Source organism: Mastacembelus armatus, chromosome 3 (assembly GCF_900324485.2).
Source record: "Mastacembelus armatus chromosome 3, fMasArm1.2, whole genome shotgun sequence".
Taxonomy (NCBI): Eukaryota; Metazoa; Chordata; class Actinopteri; order Synbranchiformes; family Mastacembelidae; genus Mastacembelus; species Mastacembelus armatus.
Genome location: NC_046635.1, coordinates 15504604 through 15528987, shown reverse-complemented (window position 1 = coordinate 15528987; position 24384 = coordinate 15504604). Strand labels below are relative to the sequence as shown.

Genomic DNA, 24384 nt, shown 5'->3' with positions numbered 1-24384 from the left:
AGATGAGTCCAAAATAGATTTATTTGGTCATAATCAAAGCCGCCATGTTTGGAGAAAAGTTAACACTGAATTCCAGGAAAAGAATGGCGACTCCATATTATTCAGGGAAACTTGAATTCTCAGTCCTATCAACAAATTCTTGAAGAGAATCTCCTGCCATCAGTCAGAGATCTGAAGCTGGGCCAAAAATGGGTGATGCAACAAGACAACGACCCCAAGCATTTAAGCAAATCCACCAAGGAATGGTTTAAAAGAAAAAAGGTTAACACTCTTGATTGGCCTAGTCAAAGTCCGGATCTCAATCCAATTGAAATGTTGTGGCTAGACCTGAAGCGGGCGGTACATGCCAAATGTCCTTCCAACCTTTCTCAACTGGCTGAGTTCTGCAAGGAGAAGTGGGCAAAAATCCCCAAAGACAGATGTGAGAGAGTGGTCAGTGGTTACAGAAGACGTTTGGTTGAAGTAATGGCTGCAAAAGGAGGCGCCACAAGCTACTAAATAAAAGGGTTCACATACTTTTGCACAAGTCAAATTTCCAGTTTTTGTGAGATTAACCCCTTTTGTTCAATAAATAATGACAATATATCCTTTTTTTGTTTGTGTCCATCATTTGGAAGTCTACTTCACAAATTGGGTTTTGGATGTACATTTGATTGGGTTATTCTTTCTTTTTTTTTTTTTTACACAAAACCTGATCATGTCTGGAGGGTTCACAAACTTTCAAGCAGCACTGTGTGTATATATATATATTTGTCCAAAAAAGACAGTGCTGCAATAGATGGCCGAGCCTCCACTATCACCCATTCTAAATTCAACTGAGATGGGTTTGGATGGGTTGGACTGAAGAATGAAGGAAAAACAGTCAAGAAGTACTGAACACTTCTGGGAACTCCTTCAAGATTGTAGGAAAACTATTCCAGGTGAGGCTGACAAAGAATGTCAAGAATGTGCAAAGCTGTCATCAAAGCAAAAGGTGGCTACTTTGCAGAATTGAAAATATAAAATGTTTTTTTTTTTACATATTTTTGTTGAATATATCATATTTATATACCTATATAATTTTTGACTACACCATATTTGTTGTCTTCAATATTAATATACAATGTTAAAAACAATCAAAACAACCACAGAAAAAGTGTGCACACACACCCTGGTAGTGTGTCTCCACCTTACCAAGACGAAGTAAAATATAAATCTTAAGAACAAATATTGAAATAAAACACATGAACATAAAACTGAGATCCTGTCATGAAAGTTTAGCTCATATATGCGAACAAATCCTCATAAAAATTTCCAAACCAACCTTATTCACTCTGTAATAACTGACTACCATTTTGCCTCCCCAGTTGTATTGCAGTCTAACTAGCCAAAGAGCAAAACCACTGAACACATAGAAAGCAGTACTTGATTGATGTGTAAACTCTCAGAGGAGGAAACAGTCTGTACATGTAGGTGGTAATAGACTCGCTTATAGGTTGCATCTGACAGTGCCAGTGGGTGCTGATTGTTGGGTTTCAGTGGTTACAGTTGACTATAGATCATCACTGGTGATGACCAGTCCATTGGCAATGTGGTTCTCCAGAGTAAAGCCATCATCATCCTCATCCAACTAGATGACAGAAAGACACACACAAAAAAACATCTCAAGTACTGGTATGAGTAAATGAACAAACTTTCTACATTGTTGATAGAATGATGGTGTAGTTATCTTTAAGTGATTTCATTTAGGTTTATTTAGGCCAACTTTAGGTTGGCTAAAAAACTCAGCCAAATTTCTAGAGATCAGAGCGGCACCACCCAAAGTGGGATAGATAGAACGAGATGTGGCTAAACATGTTTTTGCTGGTCAGATGGGGCAGCCGTCCAGAGAAAACTATGCAGTCCAACATTGTTTTCGCAGTTACACACCAACTCACCATTCATTTTAGTGACCTCCAACTGGCATAACTGGGTGCCATTGCCACTGACATGAATAACAAGCTTTCAATTCAATTCAATTTTATTTGTATAGCGCCAAATCACAATACAAATCATCTCAAGGCACTTTACAAAAACTAAAACTAAAAACCCAACAATTCCCTTATGAGCAAGTACTTGGCGACAGTGGAGAGGAAAAAACTCCCTTTAACGGAAGAAAAAAACCTCCAGCAGAACCGGGCTCAGTTTGGGCGGCCATCATATTTCTTACCATATTTCTGATTATTCTTAGCCAGCAACTTCAAATACGATTCAATATCACCCTGGCCACTGACCACAAGAATGCATGTGACTGGTTGCTGGAGTCTCGTAACTTTTGACAACTCGTAGTCAGAAACAAATGGAAAGTTGAAAGTTGCCAATTACCAGAGTTTCACAGCAGGTGTGTCACTGGTTGGGGAGAATTGGTTAGAAATGTGAACTGGCAGGTGATGATCTGTAGGCTTCTGCTATGTTACCATCAAACTGTCATCAGAACTGTCCTCCTGGCTGCTTGGCTAGTGTAGCTCTTGAATCATCTGTAAGACCTCAGCTATGTTTAGACTGCTTCTCTCCCATAGATCTCTCTGAATTTACATCAGTAGTTGCTTCATCGAAATCATCAACATTGTGACAGAATACAGAGTCATTCTGGAGTTCTGAGGTGAGTAGCTGAACATCCGGGTAAGCGAATCACTTTTGTCTTGCAGGCGTGTCGTGTTGTGTGTGTTGTGTGGTTCGTCTGCAGACTGGCGGCAGACTAGCTGTGGTTTGGCACACCTGGGAACCGGCTAGACTTTGAACGGTTCACTGGCTGCTGCATTCCGGTGCTGGTCGGGTACCTTTCTGTTTTGACCGGTGTTTGTTGCTATTTCCTGACTTAGCGCTCGTTGGCCTACCGGTTAGCTTAGCTAGCTAGTTAGCTTGCTAACATGGCCTCTCCCTCTCTCTCTCTTTCTTGCTCGGTGTGCCACATGTTTAGTTATTCCTCTGCCTCCTTTAGCGATAATGATACCTGTATTAAGTGTAAGGTTCTGTTAGCCTTGGAGGCGAGGATCACTGATTTGGAAGCGCGGCTCCGCACCTTCGAACAAAAGCCAGCTAGCCTAGCCCCGTTAGCTGGTGTGGAGCCACCGAGCTCAGGGTCTGTTAGCGGTCCAAGGGCAGCTCCGGAGCAGCCCGGAGAATTAGCCTGGGTGACGGTCCGAAGGAAACATACTCCTAAGCAGAAGCCCACGGCTCATCACCTGCCTGTTCACGTTTCTAATAGATTTTCCCCGCTCAGCGACACACCCGCTGAGAAACCGACTCTGATAATTGGCGATTCCATAGTCAGGAACGTGAAAATAGAGACACCAGCGACCATAGTCAAATGTATTCCTGGGGCCAGAGCGGGCGACATCGAGTCAAATCTGAAGCTGCTGGCTAAGGCTAATTGTAAATATAGGAAAATTGTTATTCACGTCGGCAGCAATGACACCCGATTACGCCAATCGGAGGTCACTAAAATTAATGTTGAGTCGGTGTGTAACTTTGCTAAATTAATGTCGGACTCCGTAGTTTTCTCTGGACCCCTCCCCAATCTGACCAGCGATGACATGTTTAGCCGCATGTCGTCGTTCCGTCGCTGGCTGTCTAGGTGGTGTCCAGCAAACGATGTGGGCTTCATAGACAATTGGGCCACTTTCTGGGGAAAACCCGGTCTGATAGCGAGAGATGGCATCCATCCCACTTTGAATGGTGCAGCTCTCATCTCTAGGAATTTGGCCGAGTTTTTTAGCCGACCTAAAGCCTGACAATCCAGGGTGGGGACCGGGATGCAGAGACTCAGTCTAAAACGCTTCTCTGCAGTTTCCTTAGAGCCGCCGCCCCCTTCAAACCACATAGAGACTGTGTCTGCCCCTCGAACATATAAATCAAACAAATCAGAAGTTAACAGAAGAGGAGTTATTCATAAAAACTTAATAAAAATTAAGACCACTCCTCTTATTGAACAGAAAAACAGAACTGTCAAATGTGGATTATTAAATATTAGGTCCCTTTCTTCTAAATCTCTGTTAGTAAATGATTTGATAACTGATCACCAAATTGACCTACTTTATCTTACTGAAACCTGGTTACAGCAGGATGAATATGTCAGTCTGAATGAATCAACCCCCCTCAGTCATAAAAATTATCATGTTCCTCGAAGCACAGGTCGAGGTGGAGGAGTAGCTGCAATCTTCCAGTCAAACTTATTATTAAACTTTCATCCTCAGAACAGTTATAACTCATTTGAGAGCCTCACTCTTAGTCTCTCACATACAAACTGGAAAACACAAAAACCAGTTCTACTTGTCATTTTGTACCGTCCACCTGTTCCTTACTCAGAGTTTTTAACTGAATTCCCTGACTTCCTGTCTGATTTAGTGCTTAGTTCAGATAAAGTCATTATAGTGGGAGATTTTAACATTCATGTAGATGTTGAAAATAACAGCCTCAGCATTGCATTTAATTCTATATTAGATTCAATTGGTTTCATTCAAAACGTTAATAAACCCACCCACTGTTTCAATCACACCCTTGATCTTGTTCTGACCTATGGCATCGAAATTGAACATCTAATAATTTTCCCCCCAAATCCTGTTTTGTCAGATCATTCTTTAATAACTTTCGAATTTAAAATGATGGATCATGCAGCGTCTGGAAGAAAATTCCACTACAGCAGATGTTTATCCGACAACGCTGTTAATAAATTTAAGAAAATGATTCCATCTTTATTTGCATCTATGCCAAGTATAAACATAGTGGAGGGCAGCTGCCTTAATCCTACTCCCTACCAAATTGATCATGTTGTTGACAGCGCTGTAACCTCACTGCGTGAAACGCTTGATTCTGTAGCCCCTCTGAAAAAGAAGTTAGTGATTCAGAGAAGACTAGCCCCATGGTATAATTTACATGTTCGTACCTTAAAGCAGGCATCACGAAGGCTGGAAAGGAAGTGGCGTTCCACAAACTTAGAGGCAATTTTTCTAGCCTGGAAAAACAGTCTACTAACATATAAAAAAGCTCTCCGTAAAGCCAGAACTGCATACTATTCATCACTAATAGAGGAAAATAAGAACAATCCCAGGTTTCTTTTCAGCACTGTAGCCAGGCTGACAAAAAGTCACAGCTCCGTTGAGCCCAGTGTTCCCTTAGCTCTCAGCAGTGATGAATTTATGAGTTTCTTTACAAATAAAATCACAACTATTAGAGATAAAATTCAGCAGATGCTTCCTATACCTGCAATAAATGAATCTTTTACTACAGTAGCTCTTGAATCATCTGTAGGACCTCAGTTATGTTTAGACTGCTTCTCTCCTATAGATCTCTCTGAATTTACATCAGTAGTTGCTTCATCGAAATCATCAACGTGTCTCTTGGACCCCATCCCGACTAGACTGCTTAAAGGCACCCTGCCATTAATGAACTCATCTTTATTGGACTTGGTAAATTTATCTCTAGTATCAGGCTACGTACCACAGGCCTTTAAGACTGCAGTAATCAAACCTTTACTCAAAAAGCCTAGTCTTGATCCAGGTGTCTTGGCTAATTATAGACCAATATCCAACCTGCCATTTATTTCTAAAATCCTAGAAAAAGCTGTTGCTAAGCAGCTATCAGACCACTTACACAGGAATGAACTATTTGAAGATTTCCAATCAGGATTTAGAGCACATCATAGTACAGAAACAGCACTGTTGAAAGTTACCAACGATCTTCTCTTAGCCTCAGATAATGGACTTGTTTCGATACTTGTCCTCCTAGACCTTAGTGCAGCATTCGACACCATTGACCACAACATCTTATTACAGAGACTGGAGCATGTGATTGGTATCAGAGGAACAGCGTTAAAGTGGTTCCAATCCTATTTATCGGACAGATTCCAGTTTGTTCATGTCCATGATGAACCTTCCACACACACAAAAGTTAGTTATGGAGTTCCACAAGGTTCTGTGCTAGGACCGATTCTGTTCACCCTGTACATGCTTCCTTTAGGATATATCATTAGGAAGCACTCTATTAATTACCACTGCTATGCGGATGACACTCAGTTATATCTATCTATTAAACCTGTTAACACAAACCAGTTAACCAGACTTCAAGCCTGTCTAACTGACATAAAGGCTTGGATGACCAGTAACTTTTTACTTTTAAACTTGGAGAAAACAGAAGTCATTATATTTGGGCCTAAAAATCTCAGAAATAACTTTTCTAAAATTATAGCTACTCTAGATGGCATAGCCCTGGCCTCCAGCACTACTGTAAAAAACCTTGGAGTTATTTTTGACCAGGACATGTCCTTTAACTCACACATAAAACAAATTTCTAGAACTGCATTCTTTCACCTGCGCAACATTTCCAAAATTAGGAACATCCTGTCTCAAAATGATGCAGAAAAACTAGTCCATGCGTTTGTTTCCTCAAGGCTAGATTACTGTAACTCATTACTATCTGGATGTCCTAATATCTTAATAAAAAGCCTCCAATTAATCCAGAATGCCGCAGCCAGAGTCCTGACACGAACTAGCAAGAGAGATCATATTTCTCCTATATTGGCTTCTCTTCATTGGCTCCCTGTAAAATATAGAATAGAATTTAAAATCCTTCTTCTCACATACAAATCCCTTCATAATCAAGCTCCTTCATACCTTAAAGACCTCATAGTACCATATTATCCCAATAGACCACTTCGCTCTCAGAGTGCAGGCCTACTTGTGGTTCCCAGAGTTCTCAAAAGCAGAATGGGAGGCAGAGCCTTTAGCTATCAAGCTCCTCTCCTGTGGAACCAGCTCTCAGCCTGGGTTCAGGAGGCAGACAGCCTGTAAACTTTTAAGGCTAGACTTAAAACCTTCCTCTTTGACAAAGCATATAGTTAGGGCTGGCTTCAGGCAACCCTGAACCATCCCTTAGTTAGTTATGCTGCTATAGGCCTAGACTGCCCGAGGACCATCGGTGCACTGAGCTCCCCTACCCTACCCCCCCCCCCCCCCCCCCCTTCTCTCCCACCTCATGTATATTCCACCATTGAATGTTACTAACCTTGTGCTCTCTCTCTCCCCTAGTTTGTGCTCTCTCCCTCCCTCTCTCTCTCTGTACCTTCTGCAGGTGTCCCTGGTCCTGGAGCTGTTTATCGCTGATGTGCAGTTACTGGCCCCACCAACTTGCAGTGTCTATTTGTTGTTTATTTTTGCTGTTCTTTTCTCTCTGCTCTATCCACTCACCCCAACCGGTCGAGGCAGATGGCCGCCCAAACTGAGCCCGGTTCTGCTGGAGGTTTTTTTCTTCCGTTAAAGGGAGTTTTTTCCTCTCCACTGTCGCCAAGTGCTTGCTCATAAGGGAATTGTTGGGTTTTTAGTTTTAGTTTTTGTAAAGTGCCTTGAGATGATTTGTATTGTGATTTGGCGCTATACAAATAAAATTGAATTGAATTGAATTGAATTGAATCAACGTGTCTCTTAGACCCCAGTCCAACTAGACTGCTTAAAGACACCCTGTCATTAATGAACTCATTAACCTCATCTTTATTAGACTTAGTAAATTTATCTCTAGTATCAGGCTACGTACTACAAGCCAATATAGACCAATATCCAACCTACCATTTATTTCTAAAATCCTAGAAAAAGCTGTTGCTAAGCAGCTATCAGACCACTTACACAGAAATGAACTGGAGGACCACATCCAGTGGTTGAGGGGTTACCACATTCAGCGTATAGAACCTGGAAAATATGCTGGGTGATGTCCATGAAGCAGCAGCACATACAGTGGGTACGGAAAGTATTCAGACCCCTTTAAATTTTTCACTCTTTGTGTCATTGCAGCCATTTGCCAAAATCAAAAAAGTTCATTTTATTTCTCATTAATGTACACTCAGCACCCCATCTTGACAGAAATAAAACAGAAATGTAGAAATTTTAAAAGTATTCAGACCCTGTGCTCAGTATTGAGTAGAAGCACCTTTTGAGCTAGTACAGCCATGAGTCTTCTTGGGAATGATGCAACAAGTTTTTCACACCTGGATTTGGGGATCCTCTGCCATTCTTCCTCGCAGATCCTCTCCAGTTCTGTCAGGTTGGATGGTGAACGTTGGTGGACAGCCATTTTCAGGTCTCTCCAGAGATGCTCAATTGGCTTTAGGTCAGGGATCTGGCTGGGCCAGTCAAGAACGGTCACAGAGTTGTTCCGAAGCCACTCCTTTGTTATTTTAGCTGTGTGCTTAGGGTCATTGTTCTGTTGAAAGGTGAACCTTCGGCCCAGTCTGAGGTCCTGAGCACTCTGGAAGAGGTTTTCTTCCCGGATATCTCTGTACTTGGCAGCATTCATCTTTCCTTCAGTTGCAACCAGTCGTCCTGTCCCTGCAGCTGAAAAACACCCCCACAACATGATGCTCCCACCACCATGTTTCACTGTAGGGATTGTATTGGGCAGGTGATGAGCAGTGCCTGGTTTTCTCCACACATACCGCTTAGAATTAACGCCAAAAAGTTCAATCTTGGTCTCATCAGACTAAAGAATCTTATTTCTCATAGTCTGGGAGTCCTTCATGTGTTTTTTGGCAAACTCTATGCAGGCTTTCATGTGTCTTGCACTGAGGAGAGGCTTCCGTTGGGCCACTCTGCCATAAAGCCCAGACTGGTGGAGGGCTGCAGTGATAGTTGACTTTGTGGAACTTTCTCCCATCTCCCTACTGCATCTCTGGTGCTCAGCCACAGTGATCTTTGGGTTCTTCTTTACCTCTCTCACCAAGGCTCTTCTCCCACGACTGCTCAGTTTGGCTGGACAGCCCGGTCTAGGAAGAGTTCTGGTCGTCCCAAACTTTTTCCATTTGAGGATTATGGAGGTCACTGTTCTCTTAGGAACCTTGAGTGCTGCAGAAATTCTTTTGTAACCTTGGCCAGATCTGTGCCTTGCCACAATTCTGTCTCTGAGCTCCTTGGGCAGTTCCTTCAACCTCATGATTCTCATTTGCTCTGACATGCACTGTCAGCTGTAAGGTCTTATATAGACAGGTGTGTGCCTTTCCTAATCAAGTCCAATCAGTTTAATTAAACACAGCTGGACTCCAATGAAGGAGCAGAACCATCTCAAGGAGGATCAGAAGAAATGGACAGCATGTGAGTTAAATATGAGTGTCACTGCAAAGGGTCTGAATACTTATGACCATGTGATATTTCAGTTTTTCTTTTTTAATAAATTTGCAAAAATGTCTACATTTCTGGTTTTTTCTGTCAAGATGGGGTGCTGAGTGTACATTAATGAGAAATAAAAGGAACTTTTTTGATTTTGGCAAATGGCAGCAATGACACAAAGAGTGAAAAATTTAAAGGGGTCTGAATACTTTCCGTACCCACTGTATATCGTCCAATGGTACACCTCTCAAGGCCGCCCATGATGTTGCAACACCTCTAGTGGAGTGACCCTTTACGCTGTGTGGCGGGGAGCGATTGCCTGCCTTGTAGGCATGCGAGACGACATTGACAATCCAGTGGAAGAGGCATTGCTTAGAAAGAGTGTGACCCCTCTTAGGACTCTCATAGCACAAGAACAGCTGGTCAGACGTTCTTACCGCCACTGTAGCTGCAGTGTATGCCCTCAGTGCACGTACTGGGCACAACAATCTCAGCCTGTCCCCCACTGATTCCGGTGGGGGGTCAAACCGTGCAAGCCTTATGCAGTGCAAATGAGACAGTACCTTTGGGAGGAAGGCTGTGTTCGGCCAAAGCGTAACACCTGAGTCGTCTGGACTCCATCTCAGGCACGTGTCACCGAATGACAGGGCATGCAGCTCGCTGATGCGTTTTGCAGAGGTAATGGCCAGCAAAAACGTAGCTTTACGCGATACCCACTTCAGTTCTGCCTATGACAACGGCTCGAAAGGGGGCCCACAAATGGCCTCCAGCACCAGTGGCAGGTCCCATGCCAGGGCACGTGGGCGCGTCAGTGGGTACAACCGCCGGGCCCCCCTCAGAAAAAGAGACACCAGGCTATGACGTCCCACTGTACTGTGGCCCACCCAAGCATGGTGACATGATATTGCAGCCACATAAACTTTTAGGGTAGAGGGGGAACGGCCCCTCTCCAGGAGGGACTGAAGGAAGTCCAGGATCGTGGCCAATGGGCAAGATACCGGATCCTCCGAACGCTCAACACACCACTGTGAGAACAGCTTCCACCTGTTCTTATACTGCTGGTGAGTGGACAGTGCCCTCGCGTTCAGGATGGTTTGCCAGACAGGGTTTGATAGAACTGTCTGCTGCAGTTCGGATCCTCCAACGGCCAAACCCACAGCTGGAGACGTCGAGGATTGGGTTGTCAGATCCTCCCTCCCAGCTGGGACAGAAGGCACCATGGCCTGAAAGCGACAGAGTTCGCGCAGTAGTGGGAACCATGGCCTCACCGGCCAAAAGGGGGTCTGTGACCCTCCTGAAGAAGCCTCTGGAGTGTTGGAACAACTAGGGATAGCGGTGGGAAGGCATGCAAGAGACCCTGAGGCCAGGGATGGGCTAGAGCATCCTGGCCCAGGGGGCCTGTCGGCCACACCAGGGAAAACCAGAAGGGAAAGTGCATCAACTCCTCCGAGGCAAACTCCTCCGAGGCTCCAGATCTTGTGTACCACTTCCGGGTGGAGACGCCACTCTCCTGGAGGAGGAGAGTGCCCTCCTTCGTGCCCTGGCACGAAGACATTGCCCTGATACCCGGCGCTTCTGATGCCTGTGACGCTTGGCATCCAGGCGGAAGCTGTTCAGCCATCTCTGAAGGGGGCGTATGTACAGAAAGCCCAGAGGGACAACCTGTGAGACAGAGGTTAACTTTCCCAGAAGATGCAGAAATATGATGTAGGGCAGTGACCTGCCCCGCCTGAAGCGAAGGAGCAGGCGTAGGATGTGGCCCACCCAATGCGGGGTTGGGCGAGCCATCATGAAGATTGTGTCCAAGGACATCCCGATGAAAGTCACAGTCTGAGAGGGGATCAGGCAGCTCTTGTCCAGATTGACCTGGAATCCTAACCTGCATAGACAGCAGACGAGCCGTGTCCCAAATGCCCTGATCCTGGAACTTGGCGCAGACCAGCCAATCATCCAGGTACGGCAACAGCTTCAGGCTTGCAAGGGAGCAAGAGCTGCCTTTACACACCAAGTGAACACCCATGGTGAAAGCGACAACCCAAATGGGAGCACTCTGAATTGCCAGTGGCGTCCCTGGTATGCAAAGCGGAGAAACCGCCTGTGCAGTGGTGAAATGGGGATATGGAAATAAGCGTCCCTGAGGTCTATAGAGGTGAACCAGTCCCGGCTGGCGACGGTCTGCAATACCTCTGTCACAGTCAGCATATGGAACGGTAAAACTTTCAAATACCTGTTGAGCCTTTGTAAGTCTAATATTGGGCGGAATCCACCAGTCTTTTTTGGAATGAGAAAGTATGGGGAATAGTACCTTCTGGGTTGCAACAGAGGGTCTACTGCCTCGATCGCACCCTTGGCGAGGAGGGCATAGCTCTGGGTCTCTGATGATGGTCATTTTGATCAATTGCACAGCCTTAAGAGCGTGCATATCATGAATGCTGGGTCTTGTTTGTTTTCTGAGAATCTACTGCACCTACTGGTAACTTGTTTGCCATGTAGCAATAAAAAACATACTAAAAACCTGGATTATTCTGGTTAGTCACATTGTACTGCTATTATTTTGAACAATACTGTATGTGCCTGTGTTTGGGTGGTGTTGCTTACATCATCTTTCTGTTTGTAGTCTTTTTCTGTACTGCGATAGGACACCACATGGATCAGAGTGTAGATCCTGGATCAAGATGAAACATGAGTAGAAAATATGAGAAAATGAATGTATGTAGTTCAAATAAGAATAGTAGCTATCATTATGTCTCTCCTCAAGGCAGGAATTCATTTAGGAAATTCATCATTCATCATTTTGTTATGTTTGGTAGATTACTCCTCAGTTTTCCAGGTCAGTCTGTGGGTTATCTATGAAGATGCTGATTTCAGAACTCGAAGAAAACAAAAGAATTTAGTGGATGTGTGGAGCATGTTTATGTGTACGTGTATGTACCTGTGATATAGCATGGCAAGAAACTGGATAATGAGAAGAACAGCAAAAGACAACAGGAACATCAAACTGAGAGGCTCCACCTGTCCATGCAAAATAACAGTAACAGAGATAACTTTGAGGACTTAGAGCAGTACTGACAATCTAAAATATGTCAGAGCACCTGTAATTATATCTCTGCATCACATGCATCTCTGTCTTTCCAAACCTTGAGGTACTCTCCAGATTCAGTACCATTGGGATAGTATTTAGGGATCCAAATGCTGATAACATCATTTCCAATCGCCTGCAAGAAGAAAGTAGCTACCACCCACAGCACGTTGATGATGAAGTACAGGAATACAGCCTGTTGTAACAAAGGAAGATTACATTTTAGTGCTTGTACTGTTAGTAGCAAAAGTAATAAAGTATGCACATGCATACAAAATGGATAAAATGTTGACGTGACAAATTGATATAATTACAGTAAACCACAAACCAATAAACATACTTTAAATAGACAATTTTTTGTTTGACTTGCTATGGTAACTCCCTTTTTGCAGCAGTTGTCACTACCAGTTTTAATGTTTATGCATAAAATAAACTGCCCATTGTCACAAATGTCATGTCATAAATACAAAAAGTAGATACATTTACACAAGCACTAAATGTAGATATCTGACCTTGTTGCGCAGTGACTTTAGTTCTCTGGTGACCTCCTCCTGATGTGTTTTAGTGTCAACAATAGGCTTCAAGTAGCGATCAATTAATTTGTTCCAGAAGTCTTGTTCACCCTTGTTCATGCACATAAATAATTTTTTGGCTTTATTTAAATCAAGACCAAATGGAACAACAGTGGCAAGAAAAAATTTTGGAACGACATAGGTTTCTGTATTAAAGATGATAATGTATTTCACAGACTGAGGAACAGCATAAGCAACTTACCTCATCTAATTTTTGCACTTGTGGTGCGATAAGTGTTTTCTCAATTGCAGTCTTTACTCTCTTCTCTAATTTTTCCATTCGACTGGTCTTGAGGATGCGCCGAGCCTGGTGGATAAAGCAAGTGACTTACTCAGTAATATACTTCCTAAATGGAAAATTTTAAGTTAGATATTCATAAAATTAAAGACATTTCAAGTAGAAGCAGTTGTATTGTCATGATCCATATTCTGGAACTCCTTTTTTGGGGACTTTTATTTTAGTTCTAGTTCCTGTTTCGCCTGTCCTTAGTCTCAAGTAGTTTTATGTTCATTTGCTTGATTGGTTTCACCTGTGCCTGCTTTGTGCCTTGGTTTTCTTCACCCCCTGCCTCTTCTCCTCTGTGTGTGTGCAACTAGGTGACTATCCACACCTGATCCAGGTTATTCATCAGTGCAAGGAGTATATAAATATTCAATTCAATTCAATTCAATTCAATTTTATTTGTATAGCGCCAAATCACAATACAAATCATCTCAAGGCACTTTACAAAAACTAAAACTAAAAACCCAACAAATCCCTTGTGATCAAGCACTTGGAGACAGTGGAGAGGAAAAACTCCCTTTAACGGAAGAAAAAACCTCCAGCAGAACCGGGCTCAGTTTGCGGGGCCATCTGCCTCGACCGGTTGGGATGAGTGGATAGAGCAGAGAGAAAAGAACAGCAACGATAAACAACAAATAGACACTGCAGGTTGGTGGGGCCAGTAACTGCACATCAGCGATGTGGAAGGGGGGTGGGGAGTGGGGGGTTAGGGTAGGGGAGCTCAGTGCACTGTCCTCGGGCAGTCTAGGCCTATAGCAGCATAACTAAGGGATGGTTCAGGGTTGCCTGAAGCCAGCCCTAACTATATGCTTTGTCAAAAGGGAAGGTTTTAAGCCTAGCCTTAAAAGTACAGAGAGTGTCTGCCTCCTGAACCCAGGCTGGAGCTGGTTCCACAGGAGAGGAGCTTGATAGCTAAAGGCTCTGCCTCCCATTCTGCTTTTGAAAACTCTGGGAACCACAAGTAGACCTGCACTCTGAGAGTGAAGTGGTCTATTGGGATAATATGGTACTATGAGGTCTTTAAGGTATGAAGGAGCTTGATCATGAAGGGATTTGTATGTGAGGAGAAGGATTTTAAATTATATTCTGTATTTTACAGAGAGCCAATGAAGAGAAGCTAATATAGGAGAAATATGATCTCTTTTGCTTTGAGGTAACAAATGCATGGACTAGTTTTTCTGCATCATTTTGAGACAGAATGTTCCTAATTTTGGCAATGTTGCACAGGTGAAAGAAGGCAGTTCTAGAGATTTGTTTTATGTGTGAGTTAAAGGACATGTCTTGGTCAAAAATAACTCCAAGGTTTTTCACAGTAGTGCTGGAGGCCAGGGCTATGTCATCTAAAGTAGCTATAATTTTAGAAAAGTTATGTTGTGGAAATTTCTTTAAGTTTGAGAGTTGCTAATTCTCAGAAACAACCCCAAGTGTGATGAATCATCTCAGGTTTAATCACGGGCCCGGAGAGGACATCCTTGCAGAAATCCTCTGACTCTGTGTTACAACACCAGGTTTATATACACTTTGGTGGGTGGACTCATCTTGAACAGACCCTACATGTTTGTTCAGGTGTCCTCTATCTCCAGGCCTCTCCCAGGACTAACCAAATTGTTGGCAGTTATTTACAACCCTCTATAACCATAAAACACTAACCCAATAGAAAAGACAGAATCGGTCCTAGCACAGAGCCTTGTGGAACTCCATAACTAACTTTTGTGCGTGTGGAAGGTTCATCATGGACATGAACAAACTGGAATCTGTCCGATAAATAGGATTGGAACCATTTTAACCCTGTTCCTCTGATACCAGTCACATGCTCCAGTCTCTGTAATAATAATGTTGTGGTCAATAGTGTTGAATGCAGCACTAAGGTCTAAGAGGACAGGTATAGAAACAAGTCCATTATCTGAGGCTAAGAGAAGATCGTTGGTGACTTTTAACAGTGCTGTTTCTGTATTATGATGTGCTCTAAATCCTGATTGAAAATCTTAAAATAGTTCATTCCTGTGTAAGTGGTCTGATAGCTGCTTAGCAACAGCTTTTTCTAGGATTTTAGAAATAAATGGTAGGTTGGATATTGGTCTATAATTAGCCAAGACTCCTGGATTAAGACTAAGCTTTCTGAATAGGGGTTTGATTACTGCAGTCTTAAAGGCCTGTGGTACGTAGCATGACACTAGAGATAAATTTACTAAGTCTAATAAAGATGAGTTAATTAATGACAGGGTGTCTTTAAGCAGTCTAGTCGGGATGGGGTCTAAGAGATACGCTGATGATTTCGATGAAGCAACTACTGATGTAAATTCAGAGAGATCTATGATAGTCTAAACATAACTGAGGTCTTACAGATGATTCAAGAGCTACTGTAGTAGCTCATTTATTGCTGTTGAATTTTATCTCTAATAGTTGATGAATAGTGATTTTATTTGCAATGAAACTCATAAATTCATCACTGCTGAGAGCTAAGGGAACACTGGGCTCAACAGAGCTGTGACTTTTGTTATGCTATCGTGGTGGTGTCGGTGGTGAAGGAAGAGAAGTGGTGAGGACCCAAGTGTGGGACACGGACTTTATTCTCCCTGGATCGTCCAGGGCTCAGGCAAACACAAAAATATCCTCCGCTACTCGGCGGACAGGCAGACAGGACAGAAACGCTCTTCACACTTTGTGTTATCATTAGTAAACGTAACTAATGTTCCGACGGGGAACAAAGGAACACAGGGGGTATATATACACAGAACTGAAGAACCAATTGAACACAGGTGAACACAATCTAACTAATGAGCAAGGCTGCCTGGGAAAGGAACACAGAACGAGACAGGAACTAACCAAAACAAGGAAAAACAGGAAACAGATCTCGGGGCCTAACAACTTTATGTCAGCCTGGCTACAGTGCTGAAAAGAAACCTGGGATTGTTCTTATTTTCCTCTATTAGTGATGAATAGTATGCAGTTCTGGCTTTACAGAGAGCTTTTTTATATGTTAATAGATAGTTTTTCCAGGCTAGAAAAATTTCCTCTAAATTTGTGGAACGCCACTTCCTTTCCAGCCTTCGTGATGCCTGCTTTAAGGTACAAATATGTAAATTATACCATGGGGCTGGCTGAGTGGTTAGCACTGTTGCCTCACAGCAAGAAGGTCGTGGGTTCGCATCCCGGCCTTTCTGTGTGGAGTTTGCATGTTCTCCCTGTGCTTGCGTGGGTTTACTCCGGGTACTCCGGTTTCCTCCCACAGTCCAAAAAACATGCATGTTAGGTTGATTGGTGACTCTAAAATTGCCCGTAGGAGTGAGTGTGAGTGTGTGAGGTTGTCTGTCTTTGTGTGTCTATATGTGGCCCTGCGACAGACTGGTGACCTGTCCAGGGTGTACCCCTGCCTTCCACCCGAGAGAGAGCTGGGATAGGCTCCAGCAGATCCCCGTGACCCTGAACCAGGAAAAGCGGGTATAGAAGATGGATGGATGGATGGATACCATGGGGCTAATCTCCTCTAATTCACTAACTTCTTTTTCAGAGGGGCCACAGTATCAAGCGTTTCATGCAGTGAGGCTACAGCACTGTCAACAATATGATCAATTTGGTAGGGAGTGGGATTGAGGCAGCTGCCCTCCACTGTGTTCATTCTTGGCATAGATGTAAATAAAGATGGAATCATTTTCTTAAATTTATTAACAGCGTAGTCAGATAAACATCTGCTGTAGTGGAATTTTCTTCCAAATGCTGCATGATCCATCATTTTAAATTCAAAAGTTATTAAAGAATGATCTGACAAAACAGGATTTTGGGGAAAAACTATTAAATGTTCAATTTCGATGCCATAGGTCAGAATAAGATCAAGGGTGTGATTGAAACAGTGGGTGGGTGTATTAACATTTTTAGTGAAACCAATTGAATGTAATATAGAATTAAATGCAGTGCTGAGACTTATTTTCAACATCTACATGAATGTTAAAATCTCCCACTATAATGACTTTATCTGAACTAAGCACTAAATCAGACAGGAAGTCTGGAAATTCAGTTAAAAACTCTTGAGTAAGGGACAGGTGGATGGTACACAATGACAAGTAGAACTGGTTTTTGTGTTTTCCAGTTTGGATGTGAGAGGCTCAGAGTGAGGCTCTCAAATGAGCTATAACTGTTCTGAGAATGAAAGTTTAATAATAAGTTTGAGTGGAAGATCGCAGCTACTCCTCCACCTCGACCTGTGCTTCAAGGAACATGATAATTTTTATGACTGAGGGGGGTTGATTCATTCAGACTGACATATTCATCCTGCTGTAGCCATATTTCAGTAAGACAGAGTAAGTCAATTTGGTGATCAGTTATCAAATCATTTACTAACAGAGATTTAGATGAAAGAGACCTAATATTTAATAATCCACATCTGACTGTTCTGTTTTTTCTGTTCAGTAAGAGGAGTGGTCTTAATTTTTATTAGGTTTTTATGAATAACTCCTCTTGTTTTAACTTCTGATATATTTGATTTATATATTCGAGGGGCAGACACAGTCTCTATGTGGTTTGAGGGGGGCGGCGGCTCTAAGGAAACTGCAGAGAGGCGTTTTAGACTGAGTCTCTGTGGTCCCCACTCTGGATTGTCAGGCTAACAAACTCGGCCAAATTTCTAGAGATGAGAGCTGCACCATTCAAAGTGGGATGGATGCCATCTCTCGCTACCAGACCGGGTTTTCCCCAGAAAGTGGCCCAATTGGCTATGAAGCCCACATCGTTTGCTGGACACCACCTAGACAGCCAGCGACAGAACGACGACATGCGGCTAAACATGTCATCGCTGGTCAGATTGGGGAGGGGTCCAGAGAAAACTATGGAGTCCGACATTAATTTAGCAAAGTTACACAATATCATCTCTCTCTCTCTCTAAAGCCAAGCCAGGTTCCCATAAGCTACACCTGACTCCTGAAGCCAATCCTCATTCCATAAATCTTAACCACACTTCCAATCAATCTAGTTTATAAAACTAAGAGGGACAGCTACACTATCTGCCAAGCTCGTTGTTAGCCTAAAATAGTTTAACCAAATCAATTATAATGACCTGTTCTGTCAGGGTATGTTGCAACTCCTCCAGCTGGCTTTCTGTCAGAATATCTTCAGGCCCCACTCCACTTAGCTCTCCATTAAGAGTATCTGTTAACATTAGGACCAACTCCTCACACACATCATCCTGATTTTTATTGCGAAGTGTGTATCTAAGGAGAGAATAAAAGAATGAAACAAATGCAGTTATACTGTTTTAGCTGATACAACTGTGTAACCTAATGAATATGGAAACATATTTTGAATAACACACATGCACATCAAATTTCTTATAATTTACAGCATGCCTTTACACACACACACACACACACACACACACACACACATACCATTCATGCACTGTATACGGAATAATAAACATGTCTAAAGCCCATGTGTTAGCAATAATTTGCAAATAAATAGAAATGGATACAATCTAGTTTATTCATTTTTCAGTGACATTGAATGCAATTATTTCCAGCTTTTGTAGATACTGTGACAAAAATCTTGCATTTACGAACAAACATTTCTTTGTGTAGAGTTAATTATTTACCGTATTTGTTCTTTTAGATTTCTCTTCATGTTGGCATATGTCAGCTTTTTCAGAAACTCTTCTTTCACCGGGGTCACCCAGTCTATACACACACAGATTATAATATGCTATGCATACTTTTTTCTACACAAGGAATTGTATGATTACAATATATACAAATATACACTTATAGTGTCTCTCACCACTGACAGGAAGCTCCTCTGTTTCTTCTAGGTCGTCAATCATAAAGTCACAATCGTCTTCACTGGATAGACTCAATGATATACACTCTTTTTCAACACTGTCATCACTGTACACCAACACACATTTTGGTAAATTTTCAGTAGTGTCGATTTCACTGTCATTGTACATGTTACTTATTTTTCTGCAAAGATGGAAGATAATCTAATATTTTCAAAATAAGTAACAACCACATATCCTCAGTTCAGTTTATGTCAGCAGTATGTAGACACAGGTCTGTGTTATCATGAGTGACACTTTGAACAAGCAGCTAATTTACTTATTAGCCATAGTAATAGTTTTTCTGACAGATTGACCAAAATATTTAGTAACCAAATTGAATCATGAATACCTGTCAGTGGAAGCTGCATCGTTGCCTTTTGCCACTTTCCTATTTGGTTTGATGGCAGGAAGTTTCTGTTTCTTGCCTCCTTCCACATCGTCATTGTTGGTCTTGAATTTGACTTGAGGTTCCAGTGCTGAGGCTGGCTGTTGAGTTATTTCCTGTTCAGTGTTTGGAACAAAATGTGTTTGCTGTATAATTTGACCTGTGATATGATGAAGCATGAGATTCTCTGTCTCCTGTGTTATCTGTAAAGCAACAGGATAAAATTAATCCATGCATCAATTGGTCTATCCACTGGGGTAGCTTGTTAGTAGCTCTTTGGTAACGCTAACAGTACCTGTAGTTTCATGTCCCAGCAGCAGACTCTACAGTTTTTGTCACACAGAATATTATGGTTCTTCTTCACTTCTCCTTCTCCTCTAACAGATAACATAGGATGTACAGTCAGAAAAAATATACAGACACAATGGCATAAATGAAAATAATTATTTAATTTTATGTGTTTTGTTAATTTTCAGAGTTGGAGAGTTGAGCAAGGCCTGTAAAGTTTTTTTCAGTTGCTGTTACTATTCGCACTTCAAAAAATGCTTCTTAAAACGTTTCGTAGGTGGTAGGCAGGATAAATTTATGGACCTTATTTAGAAAACACAAAGTAGAGAAACTGGAATAACTACAAAACAGCTGTATGTAGCAGAGTGTCTGGGAGGGAATTATTATAGCTGACAGACACCACGTCCTGTCCCATTTTCACTTGAACTGTTAGACAAAATGCTAAATTTTATTTAACAATACTAAACTCATTACAGTAACACAACCATAGTAGTAACAGGTAATATTACCTACTAACATTAGACCTAAAACCAGAAGTCAGTTAATTACACAGTTGATTTTGTTAAAATTAACTGACGATTAGATTCCCAAATTATTGGATTAGCTGCTTATTTCTAATAACACCACAAATTTAAAATGAAGCAATTAAGAGACGAAACAATAATGAGAATCACAGTTTGCAGCCAGAGGTTCCCCTAAATCCCTCTAATAATTATCAGTGCTTTACTTGTTAGATTCCCTTGTGCCCCAGGACACAATGTGCATGTTAACCAGTGAATAGATGGTCAGTAGGAGGTATCCACTAGGGATACAGATGAAATACATCAGACCATATACAATCATCCCTGTAGAAGAAAATAACATAAAATAACATTACTTTAAACTTTTAACATTATTTAACTTTAAAACTATTATTGTAACATAATTTGTGGAAGATAATGTTTAGAATGAAACAATGTAATCATACCAAACTCCTCTGGATGTAGGAGAGCTGTCATCAAGTACATGATTGTCATAGAAACCAAAAACAAGCCAGTAGGGGTCAGGAAGGTTCCTTGAATAATCATGTCACCTAAAAGGGGAAGGTGTTGTGTATATGTACATTTAAAATACATTTACTAAAAACCTTCACAAACAAGAGTTTCTACTCACCAATGATGGAAAAGAAGGATGCTGTCATGAGGAATGCGTACAGAACACTCATTATGCCTGCAATTGTTATTTGGTTATTAGGCTTGGCCACAAAACAGACAATGATGTAAAAGACAGGAGGAATGCTTGCGATGATGATGGAGAGTGTTCCAGCAAGGTCAAAGATGAATTGGAATGCACCTGCCAAGAAAAGATGGAGAGAAAGAGGGAAGTAAATAAGGAATTCAATTCAATTTCAATTCAGTTCAATTCATTTTATTTGTATAGTGCCAAATCACAATACAAACATTTCAAGGCACTTAAAAAAAAAGACAAAAACAAAAACAGAAACCCAACAAATCCCTAATGAGCAAGCACTTGGTGACAGGGAGAGAGGAAAGAACTGCAATGGAAAAAACCTCCAGCAGAACTGGGCTCAGTTTGGGCGGCCATCTGCCTTGACCGGTTGGGGTGAGTGGATAGAGCAGAGAGATAAGAACAGCAACAATAAAAAACAAACTGACACTGCAGGTTGGTGGGGCCAATAAATTGCACATCAGCAATATACAGCTCCAGAGAGAGCACAGACTTCAGGAGACAGCACAAAGTTAGTGACATTCAATGGTGGCATATACATGTGAGGTTGGAGAAGAGGAGGGTTGGGGAGCTCAGTGCATTGATGGAAAGACCTCCAGCAGTGTAGGCCTATAGCAGCATAATTAAGGGATTGTTCAGGGTTATCTAAATCAGCTTTAACTATATGCTTTGTCAAAAAGGAAGGTTTTAAGTCTAGCCTTAAAAGTACAGAGTGTCTGCCTACTGAACCCAAACCTGGAGTTGGGAGGGACAGATAAGACTAGGAATGACAGATAAGACTGAAGCTTCTAACTTCCTAGATTCTCAAAACAGGGCGCTGGCCCCCAGGGATTGGAGGAGGCAAGTACCAAGAGGCCAGGACTGAGTCAAGTCTAAAACCGCGACTTCCCCCACCTGTAGTTAACCAATGAGATGTTATTTTTGGCTAACATCTAATGTCATGTTTTCCTTTGTTTTGCATCTCTTTCCTGCGAAGCTGGTTGCAGCTAACTGCTTGCAGACTGCGATTTTCTGACCAGGAAGGGGTCCTTGTACAAGAGTTTGGAATCACAATTAAAACTCGTGTGTGAACCAAAAGAATTTCTCCTCTGCTAATTTCCAATAAACGGACACGCTGACAGAACTCTGGCTGCAGCATCCTGAATTAACTGGAGGCTTTTAATGAAGTTACTGGGACATCCAGATAGTAATGAGTTACAGTAATCTAGTGTTGAAGTAAGAAATGCATGAACTAGTTTTTCATCATTTTGAGACAGGATTCTTCTAATTTTGGCAATATTGCGCAAGTGAAAGAAGGCAGATCTAGAGATTTGTTTTATGTGTGAATTAAAGGACATATCTTGGTCAAAAATAACCCCAAGGATTTTCACAGTATTGCTACACCATCCAAAGTAGCTATGTTGTTAGAAAAACTGTTTCTGAGGTTTTTAGGCCCAAATACAATAACTTCTGTTTTCTCTGAATTTAAAAGTAGAAAGTTACTAGTCATCCAGGCCTTTATGGCCTATGCTTGCAGTCTGAGCAGCTGAGTGTCATCTGCATAACAATTGTAATTAACAGAGTACTTCCTAATAGCATTGCTTAATGGAAGCATGTATAAGGTGAAGAGAACTGGTCCTAGCACAGAACCTTGTGGAACTCGGTAACTATCTGTTGTGCACGTGGAAGGTTCATCATGAACATAAACAAATTGGAATCTGTCCGATAAATAAGACTGGAACCACTTTAAAGCTGTTCCCTTGATTCCAATCACATGCTCCAGCCTTTGTAATAAGATGCTGTGGTTGAGTGTGTCAAATGCAGCACTAAGGTCTAGCAGGACAACTACCTGAGGGTAACAAAGGATTGTTGGTGACTTTTAATGGTGATGTTTCTGTACCATGAGATGCTCTAAATCCTGATTGAAAATCTTTAACTAGTTCATTTCTATTTAAGTGGTCACATAGCTGCTTAGCAACAGCTTTTTCAAGGATTTTAAAAATAAATAGTAGGTTGGGTATTGGTCTATCAAGACTGGGCTTTTTGAGTAGAAGTTTGATTACTGCAGTCTTAAAAGCCTAAGGTATGTAGCCTGATACTAGATTTACCTAATAAAGATGAGCTGATTAATGGCAAGGTGTCTTTGTGTAGTCTAGTAGGGATGGGGTCTAAGAGACATGTTGATGATTTAGATGAAGCAACTGTTGACATAAATTCAGAGAGATCTAAGGGAAAGAAGCAGTCTAAACATAAGGGAGGTGTTAGTAATTATAATAATAGTTTCTTAGTTAATAGTTAATAGTTTCTAGTTGCTTTAAGAACAGCAAGAGCTGACACAAAGTGCCGTACACCAAAACAAACACAAAAACAAATAAACATAAAACAAGAATAAATAAAAATTATAAAAATAGGTTAAAAGTTTTATAAAAAATAAAAACAGTAAAAAAACAGTCCATAATCAATCCATCACGCCGGTCCAAAGGCTTGGGTATACAAATAGGTTTTAAGTTGTACTTTGAACATGGGTAATGTAGGGGGTTGTCTTATGTGCAATCGCAAATTGTTCCACCGCCTCGGGGCAGCAATAGAGAACGCTCCACGGAGCTTCCTCCTCGTTTTTGGCACATCAAGAAGCAGGAGGTTGGCTGATCTAAGAGAGCGGCTAGGAGTATAAGGGTGAAGGAGTTCAGTAAGATAAGATGGGGAAAGGCCATTTAAAGATTTAAAAACAAATAATAAAATCTTAAAATGAACCCTAAAAGACATTGGCAGCCAATGGAGTGCAGCCAGGATTGGTATGATGTGCTAGTTTTTTCGCATTCCAGTTAAAAGACGAGCTGCTGCATTTTGGACCAGCTGGAGATGTGAAAGGGATGCCTGACTAACCCCAACATACAGAGCATACAATAGTCAAGGCATGATGTAACAAAGGCATGGATTACTAACTCAAAGTGCTGCCTTGACACTAGTGGTCGTAGTTTTGCCAAACGCCTTAAATGGAAAAAACTGGATTTTACCACAGCACCAATTTGCTTATCAAATTTAAGATCTGCGTCCATTTTGAAGCCTAAATTAGTGACCAGTGGTCTAAGATGTGATGTCAAGGGACCCAGATTAACACCGGAATATTCACTGGAAGCACTAGAGCCAACCAGCATTACTTCCGTCTTTGCATCATTAAAGTGAAGAAAATTGAACACCATCCAGGCTTTAATGTTGTCAAGACATGTGAGCAAGCGTGTAATTGAAAAACGTGTCTGTCTGTGCCAAAAATTTACAAAATCTCAGCTTTCCCGCTCAAAAGTGAATGGGGCAATTGAGTGGTTCCTGTTCACTTAAGGCTCGGAACAAAAAAAATGTGTAAGTCTTGTGGTTTTGATGGTTACATTTTCTAAACCCAGACAAATCTATCTACCACTGATGAGAAAAAGGTTTATGAGGAGGTAAAAATAGTAATTAGAGAGAAAATTTTTAGATAAACTTAACAGCTTCTCCCACTCTAGCTGATGATGTCACCACTCTTAGCCTCTGAACATTCCGTCCATTCATTTCAATGGGGAAAATTAAGACAACCATCTCCTCATCAAGTTGGATGAGGTGACAGAATTTGTAATTATCAGAATTTTTGAGTTAATTTCTACTCATTTCTCTAATAATG

General features: G+C 41.7%; 1 protein-coding gene across 1 annotated transcript in view; it reads right to left on the bottom strand.

Annotated features, from left to right (window-relative positions):
- Window positions 1–1470: 1470 nt before the first annotated feature.
- Window positions 1471–24384, bottom strand: part of chs1 (chitin synthase 1) — a 67520-nt gene continuing 44606 nt past the window's right edge. Inside the window, exons 22-35 of the mRNA XM_026294133.1 lie at window positions 20673–20852; window positions 20488–20592; window positions 20248–20365; window positions 19528–19609; window positions 19197–19435; window positions 18808–18914; window positions 18626–18707; window positions 18092–18245; window positions 12961–13065; window positions 12699–12809; window positions 12245–12382; window positions 12040–12119; window positions 11706–11772; window positions 1471–1609 (exon numbers count right to left, since the gene is read on the bottom strand). Coding sequence (XP_026149918.1) covers window positions 1532–1609; window positions 11706–11772; window positions 12040–12119; window positions 12245–12382; window positions 12699–12809; window positions 12961–13065; window positions 18092–18245; window positions 18626–18707; window positions 18808–18914; window positions 19197–19435; window positions 19528–19609; window positions 20248–20365; window positions 20488–20592; window positions 20673–20852 — 1646 coding nt within the window. The 3' untranslated portion in view covers window positions 1471–1531. The remainder of the gene's footprint in view (window positions 1610–11705; window positions 11773–12039; window positions 12120–12244; window positions 12383–12698; window positions 12810–12960; window positions 13066–18091; window positions 18246–18625; window positions 18708–18807; window positions 18915–19196; window positions 19436–19527; window positions 19610–20247; window positions 20366–20487; window positions 20593–20672; window positions 20853–24384) is intronic.